This window comes from Suillus subalutaceus (assembly GCF_016647625.1).
Source record: "Suillus subalutaceus strain FC151 chromosome Unknown DFJ58scaffold_162, whole genome shotgun sequence".
Lineage (NCBI taxonomy): Eukaryota > Fungi > Basidiomycota > Agaricomycetes > Boletales > Suillaceae > Suillus > Suillus subalutaceus.
In genome coordinates, this window is record NW_024540411.1 from 69,666 (window position 1) to 83,104 (window position 13,439).

General features: G+C 47.7%; 6 protein-coding genes across 6 annotated transcripts; 2 read left to right on the top strand and 4 right to left on the bottom strand.

Moving 5' to 3' along the window:
- Window positions 1–635: 635 nt before the first annotated feature.
- Window positions 636–3,566, bottom strand: DFJ58DRAFT_861886 (uncharacterized protein; the record flags this gene model as incomplete). Its single annotated transcript, XM_041394053.1, has 4 exons — window positions 636–3,087; window positions 3,137–3,216; window positions 3,274–3,412; window positions 3,460–3,566. 4 exons carry the CDS (start codon window positions 3,564–3,566, stop codon window positions 930–932), a joined length of 2,484 nt encoding a protein of 827 aa, XP_041237990.1. The 3' UTR covers window positions 636–929.
- Window positions 3,567–4,832: 1,266 nt separating this feature from the next.
- DFJ58DRAFT_846189 (uncharacterized protein) lies at window positions 4,833–5,604 on the bottom strand (the record flags this gene model as incomplete). The annotated part of the gene is made up of 4 exons (XM_041393257.1): window positions 4,833–5,117; window positions 5,169–5,297; window positions 5,352–5,485; window positions 5,550–5,604. 4 exons carry the CDS (start codon window positions 5,602–5,604, stop codon window positions 4,833–4,835), a joined length of 603 nt encoding a protein of 200 aa, XP_041237991.1.
- A 761-nt stretch (window positions 5,605–6,365) lies between these two features.
- On the top strand, window positions 6,366–7,105 carry DFJ58DRAFT_846190 (uncharacterized protein; the record flags this gene model as incomplete). Its single annotated transcript, XM_041393258.1, has 7 exons — window positions 6,366–6,389; window positions 6,423–6,502; window positions 6,568–6,669; window positions 6,722–6,790; window positions 6,816–6,915; window positions 6,992–7,022; window positions 7,071–7,105. The coding sequence occupies 7 exons, from the start codon at window positions 6,366–6,368 to the stop codon at window positions 7,103–7,105; spliced, it is 441 nt and encodes a 146-aa protein (XP_041237992.1).
- A 1,386-nt stretch (window positions 7,106–8,491) lies between these two features.
- On the bottom strand, window positions 8,492–9,800 carry DFJ58DRAFT_846191 (uncharacterized protein; the record flags this gene model as incomplete). Its single annotated transcript, XM_041393259.1, has 7 exons — window positions 8,492–8,625; window positions 8,677–8,721; window positions 8,747–8,987; window positions 9,092–9,309; window positions 9,369–9,630; window positions 9,681–9,700; window positions 9,725–9,800. 7 exons carry the CDS (start codon window positions 9,798–9,800, stop codon window positions 8,492–8,494), a joined length of 996 nt encoding a protein of 331 aa, XP_041237993.1.
- Window positions 9,801–10,335: 535 nt separating this feature from the next.
- DFJ58DRAFT_846192 (uncharacterized protein) lies at window positions 10,336–11,406 on the bottom strand (the record flags this gene model as incomplete). Its single annotated transcript, XM_041393260.1, has 5 exons — window positions 10,336–10,404; window positions 10,657–10,800; window positions 10,865–10,877; window positions 11,008–11,187; window positions 11,249–11,406. The coding sequence occupies 5 exons, from the start codon at window positions 11,404–11,406 to the stop codon at window positions 10,336–10,338; spliced, it is 564 nt and encodes a 187-aa protein (XP_041237994.1).
- Window positions 11,407–11,505: 99 nt separating this feature from the next.
- Window positions 11,506–12,855, top strand: DFJ58DRAFT_733990 (uncharacterized protein; the record flags this gene model as incomplete). The annotated part of the gene is made up of 4 exons (XM_041386386.1): window positions 11,506–11,711; window positions 11,854–12,012; window positions 12,071–12,447; window positions 12,485–12,855. 4 exons carry the CDS (start codon window positions 11,506–11,508, stop codon window positions 12,853–12,855), a joined length of 1,113 nt encoding a protein of 370 aa, XP_041237995.1.
- Window positions 12,856–13,439: the final 584 nt, after the last annotated feature.

Below are 13,439 nucleotides of genomic sequence, written 5' to 3' on the forward strand. Positions count from 1 at the left end.
GTGCCATATCATGATGAAACTACTCGTATGATCATCCGAGATATGATGGCAGGCTGTTACATGAATAAGCCATATGTTTTCTTCCATCTTCCTATCTCCAAGACACACTGAATCCCCAACGAACATGGATACCTCAGGTCTCTTGGACCATCCATCGATCTACTTGACTCCTCGCCACAAGGCTTGTTGCATTCCTCCTAAATCCCTGCTGTGGTGAACCAACACTGGGGATTCGAACCTGGGCGATACAATCCCCGACGAATTGAACGAGACCAAGGTAGTGCAAAGTACGCATCTGACCAGCTCGAGGATCGTCGGTGACCTCTAGGTGGGCGAGCCAATAGCCAAATTGTGAATTGGCTGCAGTGATCCGAGGGCATGAAGAGGACCTAGAACACGTGGTCAACTTGTGCTTGCACAGAAATTGACAGGACCTCGCTGTTGGAGACGACGAACAGAATAGCTTTGTGGCGGTTGGCAATGTGAGTTTGTGTCACTCTTTTCGTGCACATTCAATTTGAGATGTCCCTGGTGCAGATGCACATGGCTTAATGAAAGAGCATGAACTCGTGCACCTGAAAGAGAGGGTTATTTGTGAAGCACAGGAGCAGCCTCGAGCGGTCAGACACGCCTAGAATCTTCAAAACCGTGCCGTAGTATATCTTATATTTGTCTCGTTACTTCCTTGCCATGGACATAATACAACGATGATGCAACTGTTCGTGAAATACAACTGCAGGCTAGCGTGCGTGATCTACCTCGTATCGTTCATAAGTGGTGACAGACCCTCCAAGAATAATGACCATCCTTTGAATTTGTCCTGTAAATTATTAAATGGCGCGCAACTGTACAGATACTGGGGAGGCACTCCCATCTCAGCGCAAAATAATTGTGTCTCTTCAAAACGCTGTGTGGCTAGAGCAAAATCATTAAGCACAAATGCAATCTCCCCCAGAACCTCGTATGCTGAGTGCCTTGAGCATCAGATTACTTTGCATGTCGCAGGCTTCGATCGTGGCAGTGAAATAAGACTCGGCCCTGTCCCACTCGCCTGCGGTGAGCTCGATGCATGCTGAGCCATAAGATTTGTGGATGAATGTACGTGCACTGCGCAGTGCAAAGAATTGGAAGGGTCCCGAGGCTGTGCGGATGAGCTCCCTCGCCAGGTCATAATCCCCTTGCTTGCTAACAGCATGAGCCTTCCACATGGTAGACCAGAGGGCACCTTCAGCTGACTGTCCATCCATCACTACGATCTTTTGCAGGATATCCATTGCTTCATATAACCTGCCTTCGGAAGATGCAACTTCTGCAAGCCCCTGATGTATGTCTTCGAGGGCTCTGACATTTCCAGAACCTGCATGTTGTACGGATAGGTCTTCTAATTGGGCGTGCACCTGGACAGCGTCTCCTCCATGATAAAATTTGGCCAGACAGTGCCAAATCTTGATAGACAAATCCCAGATGCGGTCTTCCGAGGACTTCACAAATAATTCGCCCGCAGGTGCTGTGAATGTGTACATCCGGGCTATATCCAAGAAATACCAAGCTCGGGCTTTCGTTGTTTCCCTGAGAGACTCCCAAGAGTCAGAGTGCTGAAGATCATCTAAGAGATTTCGGGACTGAATAAAGCAACCTTGACATCCCAGCAAGTCTGCGCGCGTTATAAGACAATTCCCCATGCCCTTGGGGTCACCGGCGGTGAGATAGAGCGCCTCAGCTGTTTGAAAGGCCAGTATTGCTTCAGCATTCTGAGAAAGCGTTTGGTAGAGCTGCGCGAGATATGACAAGCAAAGTGCTTTTAGCGCCCATGTGGACGAGTTCTCGATGATGTTGGAAATAGCAGGGTTAAGGGTAGTCGGGCGAGGCAGGTGTCTCTCCAAACATTCCAAAAATTGCCAGCAAGTGTTATAGGTCTCTTCTGCGTCATTCGGGATATTGGCAAGGTTGAAAGCAACTACGTGCTCAATGTTAAGGTGATCCGAGATAATGGTATCAGCATACTGATTGTGTTCTTCCAAACAGGAGTAGACAGTGCGATAGTAGAAGGCACGTATCTCTTGCAAACACGTGGAGTCAGGTGCTTGCAATGAATCTTGCACGTAATGCCGAATGGGGGCAAGCATCTTGAAGAACTTATCTTGACGATAAACGAGGGATTGCATGCATAAAACATCACATATAGCGTCAACTTGCGGAAGTGATGGTAACAAATCACTAGCCAGGTCCTCGTTGAGACCCTGGGGCAAGAACGCAATGATGGCTAAAACACGAAGACCATCTTCGCCAAGATGCTGGACCGACGGTAAGCTGAGTGACAGCTGCATGGTGTCAGATAAGCTTTGCAGCTTCCCCTTGCCACCATCGAGTACCTTGCTATGCCGATCATTCCATCTCTTGAGCAGCTTGGTTGGAGACCAACCATTTTGTTGCACAGCGTTTGCGAGTATGTTGATGGAAAGGGGGTGAAAATCTAATTCCCCCAACAGGCCTTTTATGTCTTCTTTGGCTTCGCTACGACTGGCGTGGTGATAAATTTGAAAGAACGCTGCTTGAGCAGAGCTCAAGTCCAGTGGTGGAATATCCTTGGTAATCCATTGCACGTTTAGTGCATTCCTTCTACTGCGTGACGTGAGGACCAGAACGACGCCAGGGATGTTAGCCATTTCAGCAATGGCTTGCAATATGTATCCGGGCACCGACAGTGCACTGGCCTCTTCAAAGGTCTCGGCATTATCGAGGACAACGAGGGCACTGGCAGAACGGAGAAAGGTAGATATTTGGCGCACAGGATCAGAGCCGGCGATCTCTATGCCAAGGGCTCTCGCAAAACGAGTCATAAAGGTTCTGAATGTGATGGTTGAAGGATCCAGGTCATCATATGTCGCAAAGAAGCGCCGATCAGCAAATTTCTCCATGACGAGCGGCTCGTTGATGATGGCTTTAGCTACAGAACTCTTTCCCATACCCCCAAGACCGATCAAGGCCAAATGCTCATCATTGACGACGAGGTTCGTCAACTCTGCCACAAGGCCGTCGTGGCCGTACAGCATGGCAGGCCGTGATGGAGGCTCTGTTGGGTGATACCTGTATTCAATTAGAGGCCATGCACAACCCGTCTAAAATAACAACTTACTTTAGAACATGAACACTAGTAGTATTGAGTCCCGAAACGAGCTTCTCCACACCTGTTGCAATGCGAACAATTGCTTCAAACTTGAGACAACCATTCAGCAGCAAATTCGAGATCATGATGGAGTTGCACAGACATACATTGAAGAGTGCGATGATGCGATCCAAGTCCTTTTCCCATTGAGCAATCTGGTCTCTATCAATTGTGACAGAGAAGAACCTCTGCCAAAACCTTTGCTCTGTCTTTGAGGCTGCTTCACTGTTGATGTGGTTAACTGACCTGATTGATGTTTAGTTTCCAGCGACGGTGAACTTGGTTCGGCTCACTTGTTAAGCTGAGACAGCACATGCCCCAAGGGTCCTCGTAGATCATCAGGTAAATGACCCGAAAATGATAAATTATTAGCAAGCTTTATCTTGTCTAAAATTTGCATAATACCTATCAGAATTATATATCAATCGAGAAAGCTTTGAATACCCGGACTGACATGGGTGGAAGCCGCCAAATATACAATTATGGCAGTCCGGTTGCAATAGCTGGCGACTCTGTCACGGCGGACAGGTATTGCAATTTGTGCCATCTTGGGGCAAGTTGACAATACACAACAATTTTGACTTGCGCTGGTCATGACATGCAACCTTTGACTATGTTGACTTCCTCCGCAATCTCTGAATAGATGCCAGTGTCAGTCATAGAATTATATCGCCAGACTATATTGGATCGAACTGCCTACAACCCAGGGGTGCCGAGCATTCGCAATGCGGGACCAATGTGGTTGCTTTACGCAAGCACAGCTTGCCATTGCACCCTCAACAAGAACTTCCCCAGCGCTGACATTAGGTAAGTGGTTGTCATCCTATCCTTCGTTGCCCACATCCGCTAAGTGCAGAATTCAGGTGATAAGCCACAGTGTGTTGCCATCTGACCCAACCTCAATGAGAAACAATAAGTGTACATAAAGTTAGTTTGTCATGTTGTCCACCCCAATATCTGAGCAAATGCTAATGCCTGACAAAGTTTTAAATGGCCGGACTGTGTTGGACCGAACTGCGTGCAACCCAAGGGTGCCACGCATCCGCAACACAGTACCAAGTTGTATCAATGGGGTTGACTCGTGCAAGCACAGCGTGCTATTGTACCCCCGACAAGAACTCCTCCAATGTTGATGTTAGTTATGTGGTCGCGATGCCCGCCTATGCTGCTCAGATACACTAAGTACACAACCCAGGCGACCAACGACGGCACGTTAGCATCCTCCCCAACCTTGTTTAGACGTGGTAACCGCACACAAGGTCAGTTGGTCACTCTATGCTCTACATTCTCTCCCTCACTGATGGAGTCTTCTAATGCCAGACTATTTGGATGGGGGATACTTTTGGCGCCACAATGCGAAGGCATGTCAATGTGGTGCCCTTCATCAGATAATTGCTGAGGTTTAGTCATTAGACGCAAGATAGCGAGGGATTTTGTTCACCGCAAACCCTCTCTGAATGATGCCATCGTATAGTAATTTCTAACGTTAGGCTATATCGCACCAAGGCGTAGCAGTATTATACGTTTTTCGTCCTGCAATTACTTTCGTGGGCTTTACAAAGCTGGAATTAGGCCGTCATTAGATTGCATTTAAATTGACTCTGAATATATAAATAAACATAAAACTATGAAGAGGGGGTATTTATATTCGAAGCTTGTTTGAGGGCTAAACATTTTTGTCGGATTTTGAATAGCGCGCTGTTGGCACTAATGGGTCTCTTGGCCGCAGAGGAAGTGGGGAAAACTTGGCTGAGTGAGTGACAATGATCAGCCTTAGTGGCATGGCGAAGAGCGAAAAAAAATACCGATTCCACCAGGTCAGTAGCTCGTCAATTTCCTTGTATTCTTCAGGGTCTTCTAATAGGTCGAGGAGGCTATGATAGAATGTCTCCGAGTCTGTAGTTGTGTCGGTATGAGAGAACACCAAGGATGAGCTCAGGGAAAATCGCACCTTCAATCGTACATCAAAATTTTTTAGCCATAGAATTGATACTCAACGGACCTGGGTTGCGATATACGCTAGGGAGGCGATTGTGACGGAGTTCATGCCATGGAGCCGCGCGTTTCCGGATCGCGTGGCCTTTGGTTCCCTTTCAACTGAACTTGGAGATGTGACCACATGCTTGTAGGCCTGTCGGAATACCTCATAGCAAATGAGATATCTGAAAAATGAGTGTGCACTCACATAGACTAGTAAGCGGCTCCGAAGAAGCCCGCACCACAGGGTCTTCAGGGTCATAAATGTGGTGGGCGTACAAAAAAATGGGCCATTGATCCCCACAGACCAGCATCTCGCCGCTTCGTAGGTTCTCTTTAGTCCTACATTGAAAAAGGTACAAAAGAAGATTCAGTATTACACAGATGCCAGCAAACAAAAACGTACTGGAAGTCGTTCCAGTCCAATCCAGCAGGACATAGAAGAGATCCTGTAAGGTCATGGTTAAAACCGCAGGTCGATCTTAGAGTTTCTATGTAAAGGGGGCCATATACCTTCCCCTTTGGGGGTGATCCAATCAAGTATTGCAGACTTTAACGTTTTTGTGTCATCGCCCCTGGCGCCTGCGGCGCCCTTGCCGATCTGCGAATTGTAAGCATGAATCCCAGCCAAGCAGAAGATGATGCACCAGCTCTCCAACGTGAAGGATTTCTTCCTCGGATCCGTCTTTCAGTCGCTCTAAAAGACCAGGGATATGAATCTAAAAGTTGCTCGAAGACTGCTGATGTTCTCGCTGCTCTCTGTCAAACGCAGTCAGCCAAAGAGCAAATGCCGAATGCAGAGGTAAAATTTCTTCACTCGGCAGGGAAGTCCTCTAACGGAACATCTTCTATTTGTTCAAGTCTCAAGATACCATTGGTGAGCAATGAGGGGTAGTTACACAGTGCGAACACTGTTCGACCGAAGTGGCTCCGTGGGACACTAGTGGATCAGATAAGGAGCTGTGAGACGAGTTTATTAACCTATGAATGTTGCAGTCGAGCATCTGGGACAGCCTACGCTTTTTTGCGAGGTCCCATTTGGAGGGCTGACAAGCCACGTTTGCTCAGGGACGCCGGAATCAGTGTCTTGGTTGGTCATCAAAAGATGGGGAGGGAGAAAGTAGCCTGAGCTCTGCAGACACCAGAGGCGGTCTTACACTCAGCACTACGTAATATGACAGGGTAACTGGTGGCAAAAGCAACAGCCACGGCAAGATTGACAATGGCCAAAAAAAGTGGCCGCCATGTAGGTCCACCTTGAATGACGGCACATTCACAGCCACCATTAACGGAGACTTTGAATTACGTGGCCATCGTAGCCGCTCAATTTTATGTACCGAATAAACCTGAGCTTAGATAGTAAGTTCGAAATCTGATGGTAAAAGGATATATAACTCCCTTGAACTTTCAATTTTTCATTATAGCTCTGCACCAAAGAACGCATCTGCTAAGGCCCCCAATATGCCACAGCCTACTAGGCGCCAGACCTCCAAACTGCAAGGACATAGTATTAGCTTGAGTCTGCGGTAAGCCCGATAGTTCTACCTGGCGGCAGCACGTGCTGATGTATTTCATTAGAATCGAGTTGGTGGACAACATGAACGACGACAGCTCCTTAGCACGGAGCGACGAGGCTCCACTTCCAGTGTCAGCGATTCACAACTGAAAAGAGCGATGTGGACGCCACGATCGAGCTCAAAGAGCGACTGCAGTCAGCAGAGATGAACTGCTCCAGGCTAGAAGAGCTGTACCAGAAGTACAGACTTCAGTTGGTTAGAGGAAAATTATCGGGCAAGAATTTTAAAAGAACATGCACCAGATGGTCTCAGTACTTGCTCTCCCCATCAGATCGCATGGGATGCGCCCTCTCCTACTCCAAGTACGTCGAAAACACGTTCACTTAGAAAAATCTGACTGTACTGCTTAGGTGAATACGATGGCGAAGTTGAGGACAATACCTAGATACAGGAGCTGCAATAGATTCCCACTTTTTCGGGGCGATGCAGCAGTGGCTTGATCTGAGCAGGGGGTTGTAATGCAACTGCAACTGCTGCTAGTGTACACTATTCTTAAATAGTTAGCAGACGTGTACACGATCCGCGATTTTAAAACAGGAATCATTGTCTGCTGTCCATCAGACATACACGGCGTTTCTTGATCGCCCTTGCATATATCTGAGACGCGCTGACTAGGACTAGTCCATGGAAAGAATAGACACAGAAATAACCATGTACCAACGTAGCTTCTTCTGCTGACCAGTTCAGCGAAGGACCTTGTCGACGAAACGAGAGATTGAATACTATATGCTTGGAGCATGGTCCGCGTTTGCGGCTTTTTGCGGATCGGAGGGTATGGAGCTTCATGGGAGCGATAAGATTGTAAATTTTGAATAACCACAAACAGGCAGAGTATGTGATATTATGCATGCATTAGCAACGCCTGCTCGAATGTAGAGGACCATTGCGAGCTAGGGTGAGGCACCGCTGGATGCAAGGGAAAGGGAAAGGCCACATGTTGTCAGCTTGAATGTCGTCTCCATACACAAAAACGCACCACTTCCAAGGTAACAATGTGGTCGAATAGCAGCAGCACCTGCATAGCTGCGCTCATATATGGCGAGGTCATGGAAATTCGAAAATCCTGTTTTTGTCTCCGCGAGTTCCAAAAGGAAGATCCTCTGGATAGCAAACCGAGCCTCCTTTGCAGAGAGCTTGGATACTCGTCGGTCAAAATCCACGACATGTTCAACTTGTCGCTCAAAGTTGTCGTTCAAACCAACAGCATATCGGATTCCGCCAGTACAACAAGAGCGTTTGACATCTGTAAAGTAAACAGATATGATTCTGTGAGATGATATTAAATGTAATAACCTCAGAATGATTTGTGGGGTGGAGAACTCACAGATTGTGTTCAACCACAGGTAGCGGGAGTGATCAGGATAGGCCTGCCAGACAGATCATGATAGAGTGACAAGTCACGGTGTATCTGCACTACAAGTAAGGTCACCGTGACAGCTTGGGTGTGACAGCACGCCTGCTGCTGCTGATGGATTCAGGCTGGCGTCACAGTGATAAAGACAATTTCAGAGTGCAGAGAACATACAAGTATATTTAACAACAAAATGGAAGGTTGGCCTTGATATGAACGTATGGCTTAAAGGAACAGCATGAGAGTAGCACAACCAAATGATGCAGGACTTCGCGATAATTTACAAACGATGTAGTACAAGGTCAATTGTAATGATAGTACTAGCCACGGTCGATAAAAAGGCGAGAATAATTTACGAACGCCAAACAAATACAGATCCATGCAAAAATGTTTAGATCTCGGTATAAAAAAAAGCCAGTATCACTGCATGTTGAGGTCCTCGCAGTCTTCCGAGCCGTAGCTTTCACAGTCTTCATTGTCTTTGTAATCTTCATAGTCTCCGCAACTCTCCTCTGCGTCATCCTCACTATTCTCATCGTCAGGGCGGTGGTGCACTTCATTACATGGAGGTCATAGAATATTTGAACCCGGGAATGTTGACAAACCTGCGGTATCATTAGCATGAAATGGAGCATGATTTGTTGTACTCACTGGTATCCATGAATTTGTACTGACATATATTATCGATGGCCATTGTATATAGCGCTATCTCAGCGTGGGCACAGCGCCTCTTGGCCTGCAAGATGAGCAAATCTAATGCAAGGTTGCGCAGGTAGGCATTGCTGTGTCTGGTGGCCAGGGATGTCACCATCAGCTCCGCCTGTATGGTCAGTTCCTGCTTGAATGACTCATAGAAAGATTTCTGGACATCGACGGTGACCCATGTACTCGAGAGGGGCAATGAGGGGCCAGTACACTGTGAACAATCAGTCAGAGCAATTAAGCCAACTGTCGAAGTATACTGACATTCAGACAGGCAGACATTGATTTTCCTTCCTGCGAGGTGAGATTACTACGTACTGAGGAAATGGAGCTGCTCAGAGGTGATAACACTTCTGTCAAAGATGTTACAGTTGGCACGAAATGGGCATCGTGGCTCGTCCGCCAAACTTCACACATCTCTCGCACTGATATCGAGCAGGCCAAAGGTGTGCACGGAAGAGGTAGATGGTCCATGGGAGCGATCGTTTGCCTCAAGGGAGGCCTGATGAAATGCTTGGATCGAGCACCAAAACGTGCTACAAAATGTCAAGAGGGTTCAGATTGCACATCCACACTCAGACAAAAAGAAGCTCACACAACCAATGTTGATCCAAGACTTCAATTGCCTGGGTGTACAAAGACACCTCCATCTGACACTGTCTCTTCCTCTCGTCTAAGAGAATTTGTTCGACAGCCGCATGCCTTCCGGCATGCCCGTTAGCACATATGCTCTGATGGTGTCGCAAAGTTTCCTCTTGCTTCGCCTCTATGCTGCGCTCCCCGACTAGTTCCCAAAGATCACCAGGATAAACTCGATTTTTGAGCAAGAATGACAGAATGTATAGTTCAGTCTGGAGCTACATGAAAAGGTTTGAAAGAATCAGGATTAAACAAAATACCCACTGACCTTCTGGTTTGCTATGAGGCCTATATAGGCATCCAAGGACTCACTGCCTAGGGCATTCAAAAGTTGAAAAATGCTTGCGCGAGCAGTCGAGTAATCAAATGATTCTGTTGAAAGACACATCGTGTAGGGGGGGGGGAGGCAATTATTGTATGTACAGTAATCTTGGAGGTGTTTGGCTGTGGGAGTAATTAAGTACTATTTATGTGTGAGCAGTTTATTCAGATCACCTGGATTCAGTATGCAAATGAGCAAATCGCAGAGTTTGGAGAAGGTACTTAGCAATTCACAGCCTGACACCCAACTTGTGCTGGAAGGGAGGCCACCAAAAAGCGATAGTCATCAATCCATCAAACATGCCCACAAAATATACCCGCCTAACATGCCCGCCTAACATGCCCACCAAACATGCCCAATGGCCATAATATCCGCAGGCTATTAATATACCTACAAGGTAGATCACGTGCATGGCATCCCTTTCATTTCTGTGAGTGAGGCACTACTCGCCCAACCCGTTCTCCGAAGCAGTAGGAAGACTCAAGCACGTAGCATAGATGCAGTCTCAGATATCCACGGATTGGAGGATACCTCGCGGTGGGGTGGGAGGTGAAAGGGGGGGTGAAAGGGAGGGGGGGTAAGGGGGGGTTGATTCACACGACTAAGCGCAGCATGCTAGCGGTTTTACTTGTCGCTTTCGAATCTCGATAGTGTCTCGCATTTCATATTCCTTCAAGTAGATCATAATTATAATAGCATGTAGCATGTAGTGCATATGATAAGTACATGAACAGTTGAAATTCCTGATCTGCACGTGAAGGCCAAAACTGTCGTGGCTGGTGTGCTTGACCACAATAACAACTACTAATATCAGTATCATATCGACCTAACCCATACTGCGCAATAATGATCATCCTTCAAGTTGAACTTTTCGCCTTTTCACACCTGCTGAACAGATGTGGTACTTCATCGCTGATCTTACCCCGACTCGCTTGCATCGTCTGCAGTGGCTAAACAGAATGTGGAACTCCCTGGTAGTAATACCATTTCCAACGCAGGAATCGAGTCTGTTCAGCAATTCCCTTTGCTCCCTGCGATTCCACTGTAGCTTAATAGGCAAGACTCGCTGTTCTTTACCGTTCATGATGTCAGACGCAGTACTGCAGTGAAGCAAGGACGAACGCTCGTACCTCTTCGAGGATACTGGAAGGTGGTTATAGTTGGTAGCCTGAAGTACGTGTCAATTTTGACTAGGTGGGGTCGACTCTTCAGTTGTGATTCTCTTGAGCGTGAAACATACTGACCTCGGTAACCACATTCATCAGATGCGCACCTTGCAGTCCAATCGAACTGCCCAGTGTCCTTATTCCGCCACGAGTACACCGCGCACTCTATGTACGCAGTCCTACCCCTACCATCGGCGCATAGGCAGCATGGGTATTTCAATTCATATTCTTTGTGGTGGATCTCCAGGTTGAATGGCAAAATCTTCTTTCCATCACCGTCGATAGGCCTGCGTTTGTGTGGGGCGGCGTCATGACTCAAAATTTGGATATTAAATAGGCGCGTCTCACCACCACCATTCGACCATGGACTTTGAGGCGCTGTCATAGTGTAGAAGGGCATAGTCACAGAATGTAGCCTCCACAATTAATTTCGCTAACCTCCGAGCGGTTTCGCGACAGTCAGGTGGGGCAGTGATGGTAGACGAAGGTGAAGATGGGGCTTCCATTGTATGATCTAGTGCGGCAAATATGCGGTATTTACTCTGCTTTTATGAGACTGCGACATGTAGTAATATCATCTGCCCAGCTAATGCTGCCACCATAAAATGTCCCCACCCACTATACCCTGCTGCCAGAGGTGGGAATCTAGTGGTTCGATCGCTAGTACCCTCCATATTATGTTATGCTGTCAAAATCGTCAGTTCTTCCACCTACCCTTCAACGTCGGACTCAACCACATCCTTACCCCTTCAGCTCTCCTTCATGGATTGGGCAGGTTCATCGCCGACTCCCTTCAGATGCGCTTGTACTTGTGAGTTCACGCAGGAGAGTGCCTACACAAAACATCAGGGCTCTTGCACTAAGGGCAAGAAACGATTATTCTCTGCTTTATCCAAAGCAAAACATCTTCTTGGCTCCGTGAAACGGTTATGAGTTAACCACAACCTCGATAGACAGTCTACTGGCCCTATCATAGTGGCGTCGAGCGAGCCAGGCCACCTTGCGAATGGCTCTTTCCCATCTGCTGACCTGCTGCAGGACCACGCACCCACATTATCATTAAACGCCGATCTTGCTGTCTCTTCTATAGAGATCGACGCGGAACAGGGCTTGTCACTGGCGCAGCGGAGGAGCAGACACACTGACATCCCATTGCCGCTCCAGCTATAGGCAATACGAGGATGTGCTTCCGCAAGCCCCCCCAAGCCTTCCCTCCGGCTATACTGCTGTAGCACCAGAGCTTGACCAACCAGCCAGTTCAGCAGACGCATCTACCAGTGCTTGCTCATCTTTGCAGGCCCCCCCTTTTCGTACTGCTAGAAGTGTATTTGGGTTGATACGCCAGTTCTTTTCATCAACCCCCCCTTCTCACGACCCAGAGGAAGCAGTAACACTCCAAGATATAAGTCACGTCCCGGCTATAGCCCCAACTGAGCTAGATGCCCTCGCAGAGCCTGACAATGTTTCGTTTTTCCCCTACCCCAATCGATCATCCTTCGAGCTGGGTCATTGGTACTGGCATGGAGGCACGCAGAAGTCCCAGCAGAGTTTCAAGGACCTTATTGATATTGTCGGCTGATCCAGATTTTAATCCTGATGATGTCCGGAGTACACCATGGGGCAGAATAGACTCACAGCTAGGTGCAAGTGTTTACGATGGCGAGGGGGAGGAATGGGAGGATGAGGATGCCGGTTGGCACAAAACACAAGTCAACATCAAAATACCTTTCTCTCGGACTGTAGCTCAGCCAGGCCCTCAACCTTACATCGCAGCTGAACTTTACCATCGGTCGCTCACCTCCGTCATTCGAGAAAAGCTTGCAAATGCTCAGGATGATGAGCATTTTCATTATGAACCTTACCAATTGCGATGGAACGCTCCCCATCTTCCCCGCGAGGTCAACATTCAAGGCGAGCTTTACACCTCACCAGCCTTTATGGATGCCCACCAGTGATCTCCTTGAGTCTCCTGGAGAGCCAGGGTGTGATTTACCCCATGCGTTGTCGTCGCTTTGATGTTTTGGTCAGATGCCACGCAACTGACAGCATTCGGTAACGCGAAGCTGTGGCCACTTTATATGTACATTGGAAACGAATCTAAGTATCGCCGCTGTAGGCCATCCTGCAATTTGGGGAACCATGTTCGCATATTTTCAAAAGGTACGATTTCCTCCTGAGATCCTCTCCATTGAAGCACACTTTGGCAGCTTCCGGACACATTCAAGGATTTTGTGGGAACTTACACCAACAGGCAAAGGGATTGGCCGTGAATGCACGACGCATTGCCAACGTGAACTGTTTCAAGCTCAGTGGAATATCTTGCTCGACGAAGAGTTTTTAGAGGCGTATGAACATGGAATGGTCATTCTCTGCTGTGACGGAATCAAACGCAGGTTTTTCCCGCGAGTCTTTACCTACTCTGCGGATTACCCTGAAAAGTGAGTCGTGATCATTATCTGTAAGCCATCTAAACTAACTAATCCAGGGTCCTTGTTGCAACCATTCGGCAGCTGGGAGGCTGTCCTTGCCCACGCTGTCT